Source organism: Oxyura jamaicensis, chromosome 3, assembly GCF_011077185.1.
Source record: "Oxyura jamaicensis isolate SHBP4307 breed ruddy duck chromosome 3, BPBGC_Ojam_1.0, whole genome shotgun sequence".
NCBI classification, from domain to species: domain Eukaryota; kingdom Metazoa; phylum Chordata; class Aves; order Anseriformes; family Anatidae; genus Oxyura; species Oxyura jamaicensis.
In genome coordinates this window covers 111,370,552-111,388,179 of record NC_048895.1, presented here as the reverse complement: position 1 = coordinate 111,388,179, position 17,628 = coordinate 111,370,552, and the positions used below count along the sequence as shown (strand labels likewise).

Genomic DNA, 17,628 nt, shown 5'->3' with positions numbered 1-17,628 from the left:
GATTCCCCCAGCTTTTTAGTTCTATTTCTGTCTCAGGGACCAGGTGCAGATGTGCTTGCTGAAGAACAGTAATTCTGTAAATACCTGTAATTACAGAACATTGGATCTTAAACCTTTTGTCAAATACTAGCTACCTTGAGAATGTTTTTTTAAAAATAATAATAATAATGTTCTTCAATATATTTTCCGTTATTTTCCTCTGTGTTGCCTAACTTTAGAGAAAAAGTAAATATTCTTTGTGAGCATCTATTTTAGCTTATTGTGTCTCTGGATGCAGGTTGCTTTGTGTAGTTTCTGCCTAGTGTAGTGGAGTCAGTTTTTTGCTGGAGTCTCTGCAGTATTAAATCATTAATTGTTTGATTTTACTCTAGGAATGGGTAGCATGCCAAATCTGTCCATGCCAACGTCTATGTCTGCAGTCACACCATTAGCTCCCATGTCTCTGACCTCAATGAGTTCCATTCCTCCTTTGGTAATTTCTGCTCCCCTGGTGCCTTCTGTCAGTACCTCATCATTGCCAAATGGAACATCCAGCCTTCTGCAGCCTTTGTCCATACCTTTCTCTTCAAGTAAGTATAGTATAGTCCACTACTCAGTTTGACTGAAATAATAATAATAAAAAATATTTTTCCCAAAGTTCGCATTCATCATATCAGTTCTAACTAATTAACCTTTAAAACAAGACACTGATTAACTTTTCTTGTTTGTCTCAAAGCCTTAAAGAAACATATACCTGTTTGCCTTACAGCTTTGGTTTTGTTTGTTTGTTTCAGCGCTTCCTCATACTGGTTCTTTAGGTCCCCTGGCAGGAGGGTTTGGTGGTACTAATATGCAGAAGGCACAATCACTAATCGATTTAGGATCTAGCAGGTATGAAAGTTAAGTTTAAAATGGTTATGTATTAAACTTGAGTGTGCCTTCTAAAAATTATGGAACACTTGTATATTCAAAGTCTCATTCATTAATAATGGTCTACCAAGTCTGAAAGCAGATTGTTTTCGTATATGCAATAAATAGTATTTTCAGTAAGTGTAACCAAACTCTCTGAAGTAGGTGAGGAGCTCAAATGAGAGAAAGTGGTGACTAAAAGAAGGGAATGTACAACGTTAGTAAGTAGAATAAAGCTTGCAAGTGGTTGTAAAAGAAATGTTTATGGATTGATGTGCTCATTCATTATAGATGGCACCAAATAATTAGCAGACATGTAAGAATTGTATTTGTTATAAATATTTATCTGTGAATTTATTTTATGAATAATAGAAGGTTATAAATCTTCGTCATCAGCTGCTCTATTTCACTGATTTTAGAGCTTTGTCAGAGACTAAGTGAGGGTCCAGATTTATCTCTGCAATTGGACTTTGAAAGAGCAGTCTTCCAAAAGACTACACAGAGAGCATTTCAGCCCCAGCTCTATTCCATAAAGTGACTCAGAAGTGCTTGCACCTTTTTGCTGCTAATACACAGCATGTACGATGAATAAGAGGATTACCTTAAGTAAACCAGACTGGTTTTGTCTGGTCTTCAAAGATGGCACAGTGCAAAAATGCTGGGATTTAAAGGTAGAAGCATTACAGACATAACGAAACACTTTTTGCTATTCTGCAAAAACTGCATGAACCAGAAAATCTCCATTCAGCCTGTTATTGTCACTAATGGCAAAACAGGGGGAGAGGTGGAATATAGTGGCTTTAGCAGCTTTATCAGATAGATTTTTTTGGTGTTTCAGGTTATCCATTTGCATACATCTTCAAAGTACTGTAGACATCTACCAAATGCTTCAGAGTTCTTTTAAACATTCTTATGAAGGTTGAGATGTTTCCCTGTGATTTTCTGTAGTAGTATTATCACAATGATCCTCTGGTGAAACATGGCATAATAAAATATTAAAAATATAAATAATAATAATTAATAATAATAATATGTGATACCAAGGGAATGGGATCTTGAGCTCAAGAGTTTCCCTTTAGGTATGGGTTTCACAGTAGGATTTCATGTTACCCATGAAAATATTTATAGCAAGTTAGCAGAGACAGTTTTGTAGAAGTTATTTCTTGTTACCAGAAGATGCTATATACCTTTTGTACCAATGCCTGCTTTTTAAGCCAAGTAACTTAGAGGTCTTCTCTCTTTCTTTTTTGAAACATTATTACAGTTCAAATTCTTCCTCTAGTGCTTCACTAGTTGGGAATTCACCAAAGATTACATCCTCAGACTGGGCAGTTCCTCAGGCCTCCAGGTTAAAATACAGACAGAAATTTAACAGCCTGGATAAAAGTATGAGTGGATATTTATCAGGTGAGTGTGGTATTTGATACAGATGGGGAAAAGGCAGTGGAGCAGTGTTTTTTGTTTTCTGCCTCTGGAACGTTGCAGGCTTAGGGATGAAATCCTGGCTTGCTGAAATCATGGAAACCATTTGACTTCTAAATGAAATGAAAGCTGAAATTGTTAATATTCAGGCCTGTGCAGGAGAGAATGAGGTTTGGCTTCTGCTTCTGGTCAGCCAGGAAATAGAAATGGGCGTCAGCTTATTGGCTCAGGGTCTGTGTTAGACCTGGAGAGGACTGAGGAGGCATCAGTCTTCCCCTGTGCACTAGGGAAGCAACAGTAGGAGTCAATGGGAAGAAGAGAAGAGTGCCAGCAGTGAGAACTAGAAGAGCCTGAGAGCTGTGAGGCAGGGGAAGTTAACTCCTTAAAATCAGCAGTTGTTTTTTCAAGTGTCAGTCTTTGAGCAGATCCTGTTTCTTATGACTTTGTGAAATGAGAGACATCGACACAGTCGTTTTTTTGTGTCATGTGCTCCTATGCTATGTGTATGTATAACTGCTTAGATATTTGAGCTTTGTCATCTTTTCAAAGAAAGCAGTTCAAGGAAGACACTGCAGTACTACAGACATGATTGTAAAGTCTCAGAAGTCATTTAAGAGAGTAATTCCTTGCTGAGTTTCAGTGACGTGTGCTGTGCCACTACATTATGGTGATTTTGAAAGATTTCACACAGTTAGTACAGGAGTAGAGTTTCCTGAAAGTACTTGTAAAACTGGATTACTAGCTGTACTCCAGTGAGTAGAGTGCTGGGCAAGCAGTTAGTAGGTGTAAAGTCAGTATGTATGCTTATAGCTGACCAGACTTCTCATTCAGAATGAGTACTTACCAAGGCTCTGCTTCAGTTTTCTACTCCACAAAAAAGGAGGCCAATTCCACATTTTTGAAGTGGACTTAATGCTTTTTATCTTGCTCAGTTGATTTTTGAGCTGAAGGTTTCATTGACCCACCTAGAAGGGTGTATGGTCCTTTGTTAACTAAGGAAAACTGGCAGTTTTCCAGTTGACTAGCCCCAACTTTCAGTAGACAATCAGCTGTGCTCTTGTAACAGCTGTGGGGATTACCCTAAGCATCCATTTTTCATGTCAGTTTTTTTCTGGTTTGAATTTTGAGTGGAAAAAGGTACCCAAAAATAGTTAAATCTTTGTTGTGTTCAGATTGTAATACCTCTTGTTAAGCCTGGGAGTCATGCCAACTGTCAGCCATTAATGAAAAGGGATTAGATTAATATTAAAAATAAACCTGCCCCAGTTCATGACCCATTTTTGCTACATGTGAATCTTTGTAGGAAGTATTTATTTTTATTAATATCTTTCACACTTTCTCTAAGGATTTCAAGCAAGAAATGCCCTTCTGCAATCAAACCTTTCACAGACTCAGCTGGCTACTATTTGGTAAGCTTAGTTACTGATTATGCATTCAATGCATTTGTGTTGTTAAAGAGAGGAATTGTACTTTATTTAATAGTAAATGACGAAGGGATGCCAGAGATCTAATATAGTAAATGAAAAGTAAGCTACTTAATAAACTGGCTTGGTGATGAGTACATTTTTCAAAAGATACCTCAACTTAATATAATAAGCTTTCTACTCTTTGCGTTTCTTTGTTAGACTTCCTGTGATAGTGTAGATATTAATTTCAATTTCCATTTCAGTGATGTGCTACTTAAGCTGAGCTTTATTAATATCAAATGTAGAATTGTGAAACAAAAGACTGCCCTTGTTAGTTTTAATATATGGAGAGAGATTAAAAAAGAAGTAGACCATCAGATTTTTAGAGACTCACTGTAGTTCCCATAGAGATAACTGCTTATTACACTTTTTTTTTTTTTAATATTTGTCTTTACTGTGGTGATGGAAATAGTTACAGTTGTCTGAAGGTTTGAATAATCTGCCTTTAACCTGCTGGATATGGTAGCGTGGGTTTTGCTTTCAGACATGCCTTCGATGTTGTGCATTAAGTCTCATTGTCACAGAGGAATTCACAATGGTTTTGTGCTTTACAGCTCCTTCTGAGGCAGGCTGCTTTCTTCTTCCTCTTTATCTCAGGAGTCATTTGTTTGTCTTTACCAGCAGCAAGCTGAAGCATTCCTCTTATTAGTTCAGCTGATTTGGTTGCGCACTGTGAGGGTAAAAATGGAGTTTCAGGTTATATTCATCCACACAGGAGTATGGGGAAATAAAGCAGGTACTGTTTTTCTCCTGGGTGCCCAGCCTAAAGCTATCGGCAGCCAGTGCAGGGATGTCTCCACACATGTAGAGGATTAACATCCAAGCCCACGTTACAGTTTTGCCCAAAGTAAGGAATTATAAAATATTTCTACCAGAGTATGATCTAACTACTATGGTAACTACTGTAATAATAGTACTGTTATGTGTGAACGGTGCTGGTCGGTCAACGTAAAAAAAAAAAATCTCATTTAATCACCTCCTTTCATTTTTCACTATGGATGTGTGGTGGATTTTGTTGTCTGTTTCCTTTTTGATTTTTTCTAAACTGCTCAATATTTTTTATCCAAGGCAGTGTGTGTAAAAAAATAGCACAAACATTTTATTTTATGAAGCATTTCACCTAAGTCCAGTCGAAGGACACATTCCTGCAACTACATCTATATAGACAGTTCCCTGAGAAAGATTCCTGTTTTTTTTTTTTTGTCTGTATCTCTGGAAACATTTCATTGTTGTTGTTTTTTTTCCTGAATGTGTGGGAAGCATTTTGAGTACAAGTAGGCTGATGGTATGATTGTGTGATTTGCCTTTTTTCTTACCCATTTTAAGGAGCTCTGGGGCAGTTAATATCTTCCCTTCAATACCAAGGAAACACAAGGGAAAAAAAAGAATTCTATGCCAAGGTTCCCATTGCAGCATTTGGTTCATTTTATATAACATTTTATTTTGTATTAAAGTAAGAAGTGGCTTTTATCTTGTTGAACTGCTTAAGAACAGGCATGAAATCTCTTCCCAGCTCTTCTCTTGAGGTTTAAGAAGTCTCTTAAGCTTTCCTATCCTTTTTTTGTATTTTAAAATGACATCTGTGATCTGTATAGCAGCACGTTATAAACAAAAGAATACTTTATTTCGTCCACTATTCATGTTTTTGACAGATAATTTCAAAGAAATTCTGTATTTTCAAAATTATTTCACTGTTTCAGTTGTGAAAATTTTCAGCTATCACAAGTGATTGTGATATTCAGTTCTAATTATTATTGCTATTAAAACTCTGCAGGTCACTAGCTGATATTGATGGAGATGGACAACTGAAAGCTGACGAGTTTGTGTTAGCCATGCACCTAACTGATATGGCCAAAGCTGGACAACCTCTGCCACTAACTCTGCCTCTTGAACTGGTACCACCTTCTTTCAGGTAAATTGCTAAGAGCAATGAAACATATTTTTAGTGGAAAATATTTCTTTATATTTCTTTATGCAAAGAAATTATCTGTGTTATTTGTCTAATGTTGTTTTTTTTTTTTTTTGTATCTTTTTTTTCCCTCCAGGAGTGGAAAATATACTGAAAATATAAATGGAACTCTGCCATCTTACCAGCCAGTGCAAGAGGAGGAGCCACAGAAAAAACAGCCAGGTAAAACGGGCTTCATGTTCTCATTCTTAATATATAGGGCTGTCTTTGAAGGACACCAAAACATTTAGGAAGTGGAAGACGTAACAAGTCCCTATGGGGATTCTTTTCAGAAGCTAGATCCATTTTAACTTGATGGTAGGAAGGTTGTTAAGGGGATGTAGTCAGCCTATTACATCTAATAAAATTGAGAAGGCAGAGAAAGGGACTATTATTAGCTGTAGGAATGGGAAAGTGTGCTGATTAATAATGTATTTTGGAAAAGAAATATTTCATGGCCAAATACTGCAATGCTATTGCAATTTTTTTTGAGGTTGAATGTTACTGGCATTACTTTGTTCTGGGTATTTTGGAAACAAGAGATCCCAATGTTGCTTATTTTTCTGAAAACAAGGTGCAGTGTGCACACAAAGTAAATCATGCTGTTGGCTCCATGATCCTTCCAGCAAAGGTCTGTTATGTGGGGAGTGTGAGACACAACTTGTCTGTCTTATTTGGAAAGATGGTTGCTGAGAGCCAAAACCATTCCTTTTTCTTTTTGTCCTGTACTGCAGTAACTGAGCTCAATCCTATTTTGTTGTCTGCTGATTTTAACTCCAAGAGATCTTACAGGGAATACCCCTTAAGACTAAGCTCTTTCTTTCTGTGTTTAATTTTTCTTGCACAGTGGAAAACCTTTTTAACAGAAGATTGTCTTCTGTTAGCTTTTAAAAACTGTTCCGTTATATTTCCACTAAAAGCAAAGCCATTTTCTTGGTCAGGTTTAAATTGCAACGTTTTCTCAGTTGGAATAGACATAGGAAAATTTAGAGGTATTTTTGAAAAGCAAAATAATACTAGAAAAATGCAAGATGCTTACATTATCCATGACCTAACTAACTGAACTTGCCAAAAAGAAAACATCTAACTTTAGTGGCGCAACTGAGGTACTTGTTTAAGAGCAATGTTTTGCACAGGGCAGAAATAACTGCTTTTGCTTTTTCTAGTTACATTTGAGGACAAAAGGAAAGCAAACTATGAGAGGGGAAATATGGAGCTGGAAAAACGCCGCCAGGTCCTGTTAGAGCAGCAGCAAAGAGAGGCAGAACGTAAGGCTCAGAAAGAACGAGAAGAACAAGAACGAAGAGAGAGGGAACGTCAGGAACAGGAACGGAAGAAACAACTTGAAATGGAAAGGCAGCTGGAGAGACAACGAGAATTGGAAAGACAAAGGGAAGAAGAAAGGAGGAAAGAAATAGAAAGGCGGGAGGTTGTTTTCTTGAAATTATTTTTTAATGCTGTAAGGAATATAAACATGCACACAGTATTCACTTAATAGAACATTCAGGATATGAACACTGACTTTGACTCGTTCTCCTTGCATGGGAAAGCTCTCTTATAGAGAGAATGTCATTTCTGTCTGAGAACATTGTGTCTGCTACAAGTGAATGCAATACTGGTGTAAGTCAAAGACGTTCAGCTACTTCAAAGGACAAAAGAGATTTCTGGAATAGATTTCTTAGATTTATACAAAAATTTCTATTCCAAACAAGATTTTACTGAATTTATATTGATAATGTTTTGCTGTTTGAACTTAAGACAAATCTCCTTCTAGGTGGTATCACACCGCATGCATAAGACTTCCATATTTTATGTAGTTCTGTGAAATAATCAGAGAAGTTATGTGTAATATTTCTCAACGAGCTCATTTATGGTCTCTATTCTAAGCTAAATGAATTTTCTCTCTGAATTATGCAACTTTTTTCAAACAGCTTTTTTCCTTTGGAGTTAGGAGTGTGGCATGAAGAATCTTAAAGAGTCACTTCCTCCATTCTTCAGTGCTGAAGTATACAAGATCACTTTGAAAAAGACAATACATTATGTTCCTATTACACTATTTACAAGTAGAGCACATTATATTAAAGTATGGTCTCTGGGTTCTGTATCTACATTGTAATTTAAAGTAATGTAACTTCTACTTAGGCAGCAAAGCAAGAACTTGAGCGCCAGAGACGATTGGAATGGGAGAGAATTCGTCGCCAAGAACTTCTTAATCAACGTAACAGGGAACAAGAAGAAATTGTCAGGTTGACCTCTAAAAAGAAGAGCCTTAATCTTGAATTAGAAGCCCTGGTAAGACATAAATTTTACTGCCCATCTTGAAAGGAAATGCAGTATTTTAAAGTATGCAAATCTTAGAAAACACATTGATAGCCTGCTAGGAGTCCCACTCTGCTTTGGATGAGCAGTCTAAAGCAGATATTTCTGGGTTCTTTTAAAGTAATGATTGTGAACTAATCTGCCTAAAGGCATCGTGAAGAAATGATTTTTTTTTTTTTTTTTTGATGCAGGTGATATAATTTGTCCCTCATTTTTTTTCTAGACGGACAAACATCAGCAAATCTCAGGCAGACTGCAAGATATTCGAAACAAGAAGCAGATTCGGAAAACTGAGCTGGAGGCTTTAGATAAGAAATGTGATCAAGGAATTATGGAAGTCAAGCAATTACAACAACAGCTGCAGGTACATAACTTTCTGTTATGTTTGTAGTTCTCCTTTACTTCCTATTCGGTGTTTCAGTAATGTTGATAATCAGCTCTGATAGGGAGGAATAGTGAATCAGTTTGATTATAGTGCAGAGAGGAGATTGGTGATGCCATCAACATGGCAGAGGTTTTTAGTTTTTTTTTTTTGTGGTGTTAAAGAAATGATTACATGTACTACAACAAGCTGATAGTTGAATGAGGACACTAGCCAAAATTTAAGCTTTATTTTTGTGAACTGATAGTAGTGATTTCTTTTTAATTGTGAGGTTTTTTTAAAGCTACAAAGTCAGATTTTTATGAAGGAATGCTTTTCTGTAGGCAGACCAAGTTGGTCTTCGGGCTGAGTTACCTTGTAGGTCTTTTTTTCTTTTTTTGTCTTTTTTTCTGTATTTGAATAGCAAGACAAATTATTTCAGAAGAGCTGACTACAATAAATCATCCTCTACCTTATATTTTATGTAATGGAAAGGGAAACTTCTCAGGGAAACTTCAGGGAAGCTTATTTTCATCTTCCTGTGTGTCACAGAAAGTTACTGTTTTATATTAGATTTGAGGTAGTCAAATGTTCTCATGATAACTGTATAAATAGTAACTTTTTTTTTTGACTGTGTTAATGCTTTTTTGGTTAAAAAGTATTTAGTTATAATAGTGTTTATGTTGGGAGTGCAGAAGTCATTTTTCCTCTACTCTATAACGATAACTTGCATCCTACGTTTCATTAATGTGAGTTGAGGTTATGTTTGGAAATTCACCCACTTTTACTTATGTATAAACAATATTAAAAAATTGATATGTTTTCTTTAATATCTACAGGAGTATCAGAATAAACTAATCTATTTAGTTCCTGAAAAGCAATTGTTAAGTGAAAGAATTAAAAATGTTCAACTTGACAACACTCAGAGTAAGTACTTGCAAATGAATTCTCTTCTGTTTGCATCGCTTGCTTTTCATCACTTGTAGTGTAAAAACAAAAAAATAGAAAAAAGCAACACCAAAAAAGCTGTAGGATACAGGGGTGTTAATCACACCTTCACTTTATCTTTTCAGTGAGTGCCACCTTAGAATCTCTGCATCTGCATTCCATTATTTGTGTTCTAAAAAGGGGCAAACAAACACATTTGTGACAAAACAAGTTTTGTTTGAAACTTTACTTAGGCAGATTATACGGACCATAGATAATACGATCCTTATTACACCATGTCTTATTTTTGTAGTGTAGACTCAAGGAAGTTAGTTAATGTAAAATTTACACTGGCTCTTACATCACACTAGAAGTTCCTCTCAAATCACACTAGATTTTCCTGCTTTCAGAAGCTTGCTATGAATTGGTCTAATATGATATTAAAAACAGTTTTCAATGTATTCTATATGTATTACATGTGATGTCTCTCTGTCTCAGGTAAGTAGGTGTTGGCCTATTTCTTTGTGCTGAATGCAAATAGGAAGATAAATCAAGGGATATTTGTGAGGAAAGACATTGGGAATGCATTTATATTAGAAAAAAAAAAAAAAAAAAGAAAACAAAAGTCCTTGTAAAATTGCTTGTCTTTTTTTATCCTGGCTTGCATCAGGAACAGTGTAGCCAGCAGGACCGGGCAAGTGATTGTCCCCCTTCACTCAGCCCTGATGAGGCCGCACCTTGAGTACTGTGTTAGATTTTGGGCCCCTCATTACAAGAAGGACATCAAGGCCCTGCAACATGTCCAGAGCAGGGCTACAAAGCTGGTGAAGGGCCTGGAACGCAAGTTCTGTGAGGAGTGGCCGAAGGCACAGGGTTTGTTTAGTCTGGAGAAGAGGAGGCTCAGAGGAGGTCTTATTGCTCTCCACAACTACCTGAAAGGAAGCTGTGGGGAGCTGGGGGTTAGCCTCTTCTCACAGGTAACCAGCAGCAAAAGTAGAGGAAATGGCCTCAAGTTGCACCAGGGGAGGTTTAGGTTAGAAATGAGGAGACATTTCTTCTCAGAAAGAGCAGTCAGGCACTGGGATGGGTTGCCCAGGGCGGTAGTGGAGTCTCCATCCCTGGGGGTGTTCAAGGAGAAGTTGGACATGGTGCTTAGGGACATGGTTCAGTGGGTGACTGGTGGTAGGGGAACGGTTGGACCAGGTGATCTTGGAGGTCTTTTCCAACCGTAGTGATTCTATGATTCTGTGCAGGTGCAGGAATTAGTTCAGTGCACAAGAAGTCCTTAGAAAAGGAAGAATTATGCCAAAGACTTAAGGAACAACTAGATGCCCTTGAGAAAGAAACTGCTTCTAAACTTGCTGAAATGGATGCATTTAACAGTCAGCTTAAGGTAAGTGTATTTTCCAAAATACATAGTTTTACACTGGTAAGCAGTGTCTTTATTTCTCCATCCAATCATAAAGATTGGTGGCACTTCCACCAGACTTCCAAAAAGCTCTTCCCAACTTCTAGTGTTGCATAAGAATTTCCAGAACTCTTGGAGTACAATAAAAATGTGTTTAAAACTATCGCTAATGTACTAAAATATCAACATCCCACTCATCATTGCTTTGCATGAATCACTGGTTGCTCACTGTAAACTTTTGCCTTCTAGAATTAATTTGGTTTGAGAAACAAACTTTAATTCATTTCTTAGGCTCTTGTAGATTCTGCTCTTATGGGGTTGTATTGGCTACAATTCTTGAATTGTGGACAACGCTTTAATCAAGAGGAAAAGAGGGTTTCATAGTATATTGCACAAGATCTGGTAACAGGCTTAGGTATTGTTCTGTAAATAAGCACAGGGCACTTAACTGGAGAGTAAGTTAATAAATGTTGACTGTTGGACCTAAAAGCATTTTTGTTTTAGAGGCGAATCTTGACTTACCTTAAAATGCATGCAGCTCTCAGGCAGGTTAGCAAGTATCCACTTACCAGCTTACTCCTAGTGGCGCTGATGAGAACTTTATTCCTAAATAACTCATTTACACTGGGCCAATGTGAGGGCTCTGTTAAAAAGGACACAAAAATTAAAATTTGGAAACATTTTAAGAGTTTCTTTTATTGTGAAAAAAAATGGCTACATGTAACATTGGTTACATGCCTTTTTAGTTACTTGTTCACTTGCATGGCTTGCTGTGTTCAGTGGCTGCATCCACAGTTTAGTCTTCCCTAAAATATGTTTTTCAAAATACAGTGCAAAGATTAATTAGCCTTTTATCTGCCTTATCTTACAGTGTGAGAATATGGATGATTCTGTTCTTCAGTGCCTTTTGTCTCTGCTAAGCTGTCTCAACAACCTCTTCCTCTTACTTAAGGTTAATTTCTAATCTTTGGCTCTTTTGCTTTTTAATTATTTCGCAATTTTCCTCTGCTTACCCTTTCTGTTTGGATATATGACTTCTATTAAATATATTTTCCTAAAGGAAAATCAGTAGGCTCTTTTTCTTTCTGCTAACTTCTAAATCCTTGTAAAAATTTGCAATTTTGTTATGTGCTTAAGAAAGCCAAACTGCAAAAAATGCTGATAGCCATTTTACTTCTTAATAAACTGTGTTCACCCAGATATTTTTCTTTTAATTAAGGTAACATCAACAAAAAGAATACTGTCTTAAATGGAAACAGTGTCTTTTCCCACTTTTCCATCTGTTGCTCTCTAATTGTCTCACCATTCCTATATCCATACATCTTTAGCTGTGAGTCAAGTATGCAAATTCTCTGAGTTTGAGACTAGAAATAGCATCAATGCCCAGAATATGACACATGGCCCAGCAAATGCAATGCTTCTAAACCTCCATATTAACCCCGTACTAAAGATTGCTTACTGTTTTTCCTCAATGCTGCTTTTGTCCTCTGCTGTCAGAAACCTGGCTTTTTTTTTCCCCTCATAAATTATTCTCAGAACTACTTCACTGACCTTCCAATTTTGCATGAGTTGTTCTCTCTTCAAATCGAAGATTTCTGTGTAGAATTAGAAGTATTTTCAGCTGAATATGTTTGGGGAAAAATAGTAGTAAATTGATCAGTTTAATTAGTTGTTGCAGAGACTTTCACTGACAGAGAAATCTTGTTACCTTGCCCTTTCTGTATAAAATGCACAGTTATTTTTAGGCAATGTGATTATTGGTAGTGGTGCATATTGTAGTGGGAATAGAGCATTCTTAATTGCTTTATTTGCATTTATGATACCAGATTTAAAATGTCAGGGTATACCTGTTGCTCAATGTGTATATCAGTAGGATTCCTAATAAAAAATAAGGTTGTATGTTACAAATCTTTTGTAATGTGATGAAAACATGCTGAGGTGTTTGTGTTATTGGGCTTTTCTGCTTTTTTTTTTTCTTTTTTTCTTTTTTTTATTCTGTAAACTTAATTATCCCAAAGATTCAGGCTGATGTTTTATGAAACTGTTCTAAATCAGAGGGAGATGGAGTAGGAATTGAAGGATATGTTCAAAAGAAAAGTTCACGAATACAGCAAAACTCTAGTCTGAGTCAGTGACCTTAGGCTATAGCTTCCTGCAGTGGTAAGCCTGCTCTGTCAGAGTTATTTCAATCTTCCATTTGGTGGTACCAAATTGTAGTTGTAATTTAGAATGATGAATGAAGCAGAAAAAAAGAAAGCACGGTGAAGGTGAACACCCTTTTTAAGGGATATATTCTCAGCTTTATGGCATTGTGTTGGCTTTCAGTTGAAGTCTGCCTCCTCAAGAAATGCATTTTGTGATTATTTATAATATGCTTCATTGTCTTCTTTGTTCTTAAATAATGTTGCACTTGGACATTAAGTTTTATATTTTCCTGTTTCCTCTGTCACATTTGCCATTTCCAGCAGGTGTGTGACTGAAGGGCTCATTGAAAACCTAAGTTACATAAAAGGCTTTGCAAACCTGGCAGCTATTTTTATACTTTGTTTGACTTTCTTTACAGTGACCTTCAAGGGCTGTTACAACTTAATATTACTTTGTTCATTTGTGTGGACAAAGTAATACTTTAATTCACAAAACGTTAAAACGCCTTGCTGCTTTTCTCAAAAGATTGGTCTTATTTCTTTTGATGGACTTTATTGTGTTTATTTACTAGGACCTGAGAGAAAGTTACAGCACACAGCAATTAGCCTTGGAGCAGCTCCACAAGATCAAGCAGGACAAAATAAGAGAGGTAGAAAAAAGAAGAGCTGAACTTGCACAGAAAAAGCGACTGGAAGATGAAGCTGCAAGGTACCATGTCTGAAATCTGTCAGCATTGCAGTTTTTAAAGCAAAAGAATGCCATGGTGACTTTAAGACAGTGATTGTAATAAACAGGAAGTGTAATTGGTAAAAATACATCCTGGTTAGTCGCCTTAGAGAAAACTTTTTATATGGAGTGCCACTGAAACAAGGTGTTTTGAATTTCCTCTTTCCAATCTGTTTTTATCTTCATTTGCATAGAATTTGTAAACTCAGGTTTGGTAGGTAAATAAACCGAGTAATTACTCTTGCTGTTAAGATTTTAGCTCCTTTAATAAATAATACTCGCGCATCTAAAATTCCTCATATTTTCTACCATGTTTTGTTGGCCTTGCAAAGGCCTCACTTATCTCCCTACAAGCACTCCTGACTAATTCCTAGTTTTTTTTGTCATGTTATTCAGACAACTGTGAGATTGATAATTAAGATAATAGGAAGTGCATTGACTTCCTAAATCCTATTTAATCTCGAAAGGTGGATGAGTAAGGAAATCTTAAATTTTGTTTCTTTTTCGGAGGACAAGAAAATTCAAATATGTTTTTACAATAGTCTACTTCTTATTGCCCAAAGAAAAAAGTCATCAATATCATAGACACAGTTTTACTTACAAGTGCAGTTGATTATTCTTGAACACAATTATTTTAATTTTTATGAAAAACAAAAATTCATTCTTGCCCTCTCATTCCCCATTTTTTAAGGAAAGCAAAACGTGAGAAGGAGAACCGATGGCAGGAAAATATCCGAAGGGAAGAGGAAGAGAAAAAGAAGCGATTAGAGGAAGAAAGAATGCAAGAAAAAGTTCAAGAAAAGCTGAAAGCTGAAGAAGCAGTTGCGCTGATGAGAGACAGGGAAAACAAACAACAGCTTCGTGAAGAGGAGGACAAAAATAGGCAAGCTGCAATCTTGAGAGAAACGGAACAAAGGCAGAGGCAACTGGAAGAAGATAAAAGAAAGCAAGAGCAAATTGCAAAAGAAGCTGAGGAGAGGCGTAAGAAGAACGAAGAAATAAAGAAGATAAAAGAAGTGACAAACTCTCAAGAGACAGAGAAACGCACTTCTAAATTAAACATACACGAAAAGTTTGCAGATCTGTTGAAACCAACAGAGGGTAAAAGTCTTAAGCCACCCTGGAAAAATGAAGGTAATCTTAGTCTGTTAGATTATTGCTTTAATGATTCCTATTTTCCTGAGTATCATTTCATTCTTTAGATGTATTAGTGTTAATGTGACACTGGCAGACTTATTGTCTAAAATATCGTAATAATTAAAAAAGCAAACACGCAGCGTTCTATGTCTTTAGTTAGGTATAAATCTTCCTATTAATTTAGGTTGTCTTTTACCAGTTGTCACCACCTGTGGCTCCAGATGACAAATCTTCCAGTGATCATGGCTAACAAATTGTGGATGTTGGAAACAGTAATATTTTAGCTTTTTCATAAGGCCTGAACTTTCTGTGATTAAAGCAGAATGCTAACGTGGGTGAGTTTTGTCAGGTGATGAGTGGATGGACTCAGTGACTTATTCATATTGAAATCCACTTTATTTCTGCCTTAATCAATGCCTATTATTAACAAAAAAACTAAAGTCAACCTAACTTTAATTGTAGGACTTGGAAAAATACTGGTTTAACAATGTTTTCACTAAAAGTAGTTTTGCTTAATCCATCATTCATTAGTTCTGGTAAGTTTTCATTAGCTGTTTTTATCAGTGAATTAAAAAGGAACCAAGTTAGGACAGCACTGAAAGATATTTGCACAATTTATCTAGCCTTTATAAAACATTCATTGTTAGCAGCATCACTCACAGACTTTGAGAATGCAGAAGCAAAGAAAACAGAAATTATGGTATTTTGCTTTGTAAGATTTTTAAGTAAAATCTTCACAATGCTGCTGAACACATGTTGTTGGAGCAGTGGACTCCCAAGGATCAACGACTTTTTGACTTGGAAAATTATATTTGTGTTAGACAAGACTGTTTTAAAGCACTGGCCTAGTCAGAGCTGTTTGATGAGAAGATAAAGATGTCATTTTTTCACTTGAGAGTAAAATGCATTTTATTTTCTGCATTACACTTAGTGATTAGCGTATTAAACTCTTGCATTGTATGCATCCCGTCAGCATGTTACCTGGTGATCTTCTCCGATACTTGCTTAGTGTCTTCAAGGCAAGAACTGTTCTCTGCTTATATTCCTACATGTTGCTTAGAATGGTAGAGCTCCAAGTGCTTTCAGCTGTATCAAAACAGTAACCAGTTTTCTTATCCTTTCAGGCAATGCAATTAGTACCTCAGAGTCTAGGAATTCGGTTGCCTTCGTAAATTACAGAGCTTTATATCCATTTGAAGCTAGGAATCACGATGAGATGAGCTTTAATACTGGGGATATAATTCAGGTAAGATTTGCCATTAAATTTAACTTGTGAAAAAACAACCCCTTCCTCTGATCCTAAGATACATAAAGTCCAAGGTGGCAGAAGCATTATGTTGATACATTTTACACTTACTTACAATTTAAACTTTATTTTTTTTAACAGGTGAAATTAGGATTATATCAGATAAAATCTTTATTTGGATTTTAGAAGTGTCAAGAGTTTGTTTGGAATAACAGTAGTGAACTCTAAACGTAAACTTCCTAAAATTGCATTAGGAATGATGCTGTTGCAGCAGTTTTTTGTACATTTAGATGATGGCCTCGAAGTGTCTGCTTGAAATATGAGTGTAGTAAATAGAGGCATGAATGGCTACATAAGAAGACAAGATTATAAATGGCATATGAAACAGGCCAGATATTTAACAAGTTGATGTGAAAGGTTCTTCTGAATCTACGTACCATTTTCTAATGGATGATTAACATAATCCGTGTCTTGTTGGCATTTTCTTTATAAGTGCGCTCTCAGGCAGACGTCCGTAGCAGAGTATGCTGTGTCCATTCTGTGTAGTATTTTTCTGGATTCATTGAATATGCTAGCTATAATGCTTCAGAGGGATCGTAAGACTAGATATGTTTTCTGGCTTCTCAGTTGAAATCTGTGTTATTTCATTTGATTATATTATTTGTTAGCATAAACAATTTTGAAAACCTGGGCGGTCAGGTGGACTTGGGAAAACTGATTTCCAACGGTGGTGATGTTGTTAATATGTATGTGTCTACTGTGTAAGTACATATGGATCTCCTTCACTCAGATGATAAGTGATACGGATAGTTGATAGGGAGAATTCAGAAAGCAGTGAATTACAGAATATCAAAACCTTTAGGTATTAACCTTCAGTTTGATAGAGTTAAATAATTTATTTGCATTTTCACGCCAATCAAGTACAGACAAGGAAATAAAAGTTGTTGTTTTGGCTTCCTTTTCAGATAAAATTAACTGTCTCATCTAACTGCTGATATCCTGTTTTAGAAATATGCCAGCAGCCACCTCCTCCTCTCCTACCCTCAAGCTCAACTAAGCTCACTAGCTGTTAGTGTTTGATTCGCTGCTAATTTTAGCTTGCTTTTTCTTTCTATAGCTTTGACTATATGCAGCGTAATGGAGGCTTCAGTACTGATAGGAATGTGTAAAACAAATGTTCTACTCTTACTCATTACAGTAAATAACGTAATTTTTGGGTGTGTTTTGTCTGCAATTAACTGCAGGTCCAGCACGTCCTTCCTCCAGTCTTTTACACAAAACCACTGAAAAATGTGTTTGCACTTCCCCGTACTTCCCCTGTACCAGGTTTTTGTGCTGCTGGGCCAGCCAGCCACTGCTTCTTGGTCTTGTGTTCAATGAAATGCAACACAGTGCATCACAGATGCACAGATGCAAGCCAGAATTGCTCCAGGTATCATATGTTGTCCCCAGTGTCATGTTGTCTGGGGCCTGTTTGAAGGAATATGACATCTTTGAGGCCTCTCTCCACGTGTCTCTGCAACTGGCTGGCAGGTTTAGTATGTTACCTTGGAAGGAGCTGCTGGAGACACAGTGCCATTGCATCACCCTCTTTTTTGAACGGGGCAAAATCAGCTCAATTCTGAAAAGGGAAGA

General features: G+C 36.5%; 1 protein-coding gene and 1 long non-coding RNA gene across 7 annotated transcripts in view; one reads left to right on the top strand and one right to left on the bottom strand.

The window, feature by feature from the left end:
- Positions 1-17,628, top strand: part of ITSN2 (intersectin 2) — a 79,713-nt gene that overhangs the window by 34,963 nt on the left and 27,122 nt on the right. For 4 of the 6 annotated variants that reach the window (XM_035322166.1, XM_035322169.1, XM_035322168.1 and 1 more), the window contains exons 6-20: positions 372-569; positions 774-870; positions 2,153-2,295; positions 3,656-3,719; positions 5,551-5,688; positions 5,822-5,907; positions 6,891-7,153; positions 7,867-8,016; positions 8,267-8,407; positions 9,244-9,331; positions 10,585-10,724; positions 11,611-11,691; positions 13,456-13,592; positions 14,302-14,744; positions 15,872-15,993. In XM_035322166.1, the coding sequence (XP_035178057.1) occupies positions 372-569; positions 774-870; positions 2,153-2,295; positions 3,656-3,719; positions 5,551-5,688; positions 5,822-5,907; positions 6,891-7,153; positions 7,867-8,016; positions 8,267-8,407; positions 9,244-9,331; positions 10,585-10,724; positions 11,611-11,691; positions 13,456-13,592; positions 14,302-14,744; positions 15,872-15,993 (2,291 nt within the window). The remainder of the gene's footprint in view (positions 1-371; positions 570-773; positions 871-2,152; positions 2,296-3,655; positions 3,720-5,550; positions 5,689-5,821; positions 5,908-6,890; positions 7,154-7,866; positions 8,017-8,266; positions 8,408-9,243; positions 9,332-10,584; positions 10,725-11,610; positions 11,692-13,455; positions 13,593-14,301; positions 14,745-15,871; positions 15,994-17,628) is intronic. The other 2 variants (XM_035322170.1, XM_035322172.1) reach the window with 1 other exon arrangement.
- LOC118164569 lies at positions 11,055-12,286 on the bottom strand. The gene is made up of 3 exons (XR_004749546.1): positions 12,199-12,286; positions 11,262-11,545; positions 11,055-11,187 (listed from the first exon to the last, which is right to left on the bottom strand). It is a non-coding gene; the product is annotated as an uncharacterized LOC118164569 (long non-coding RNA).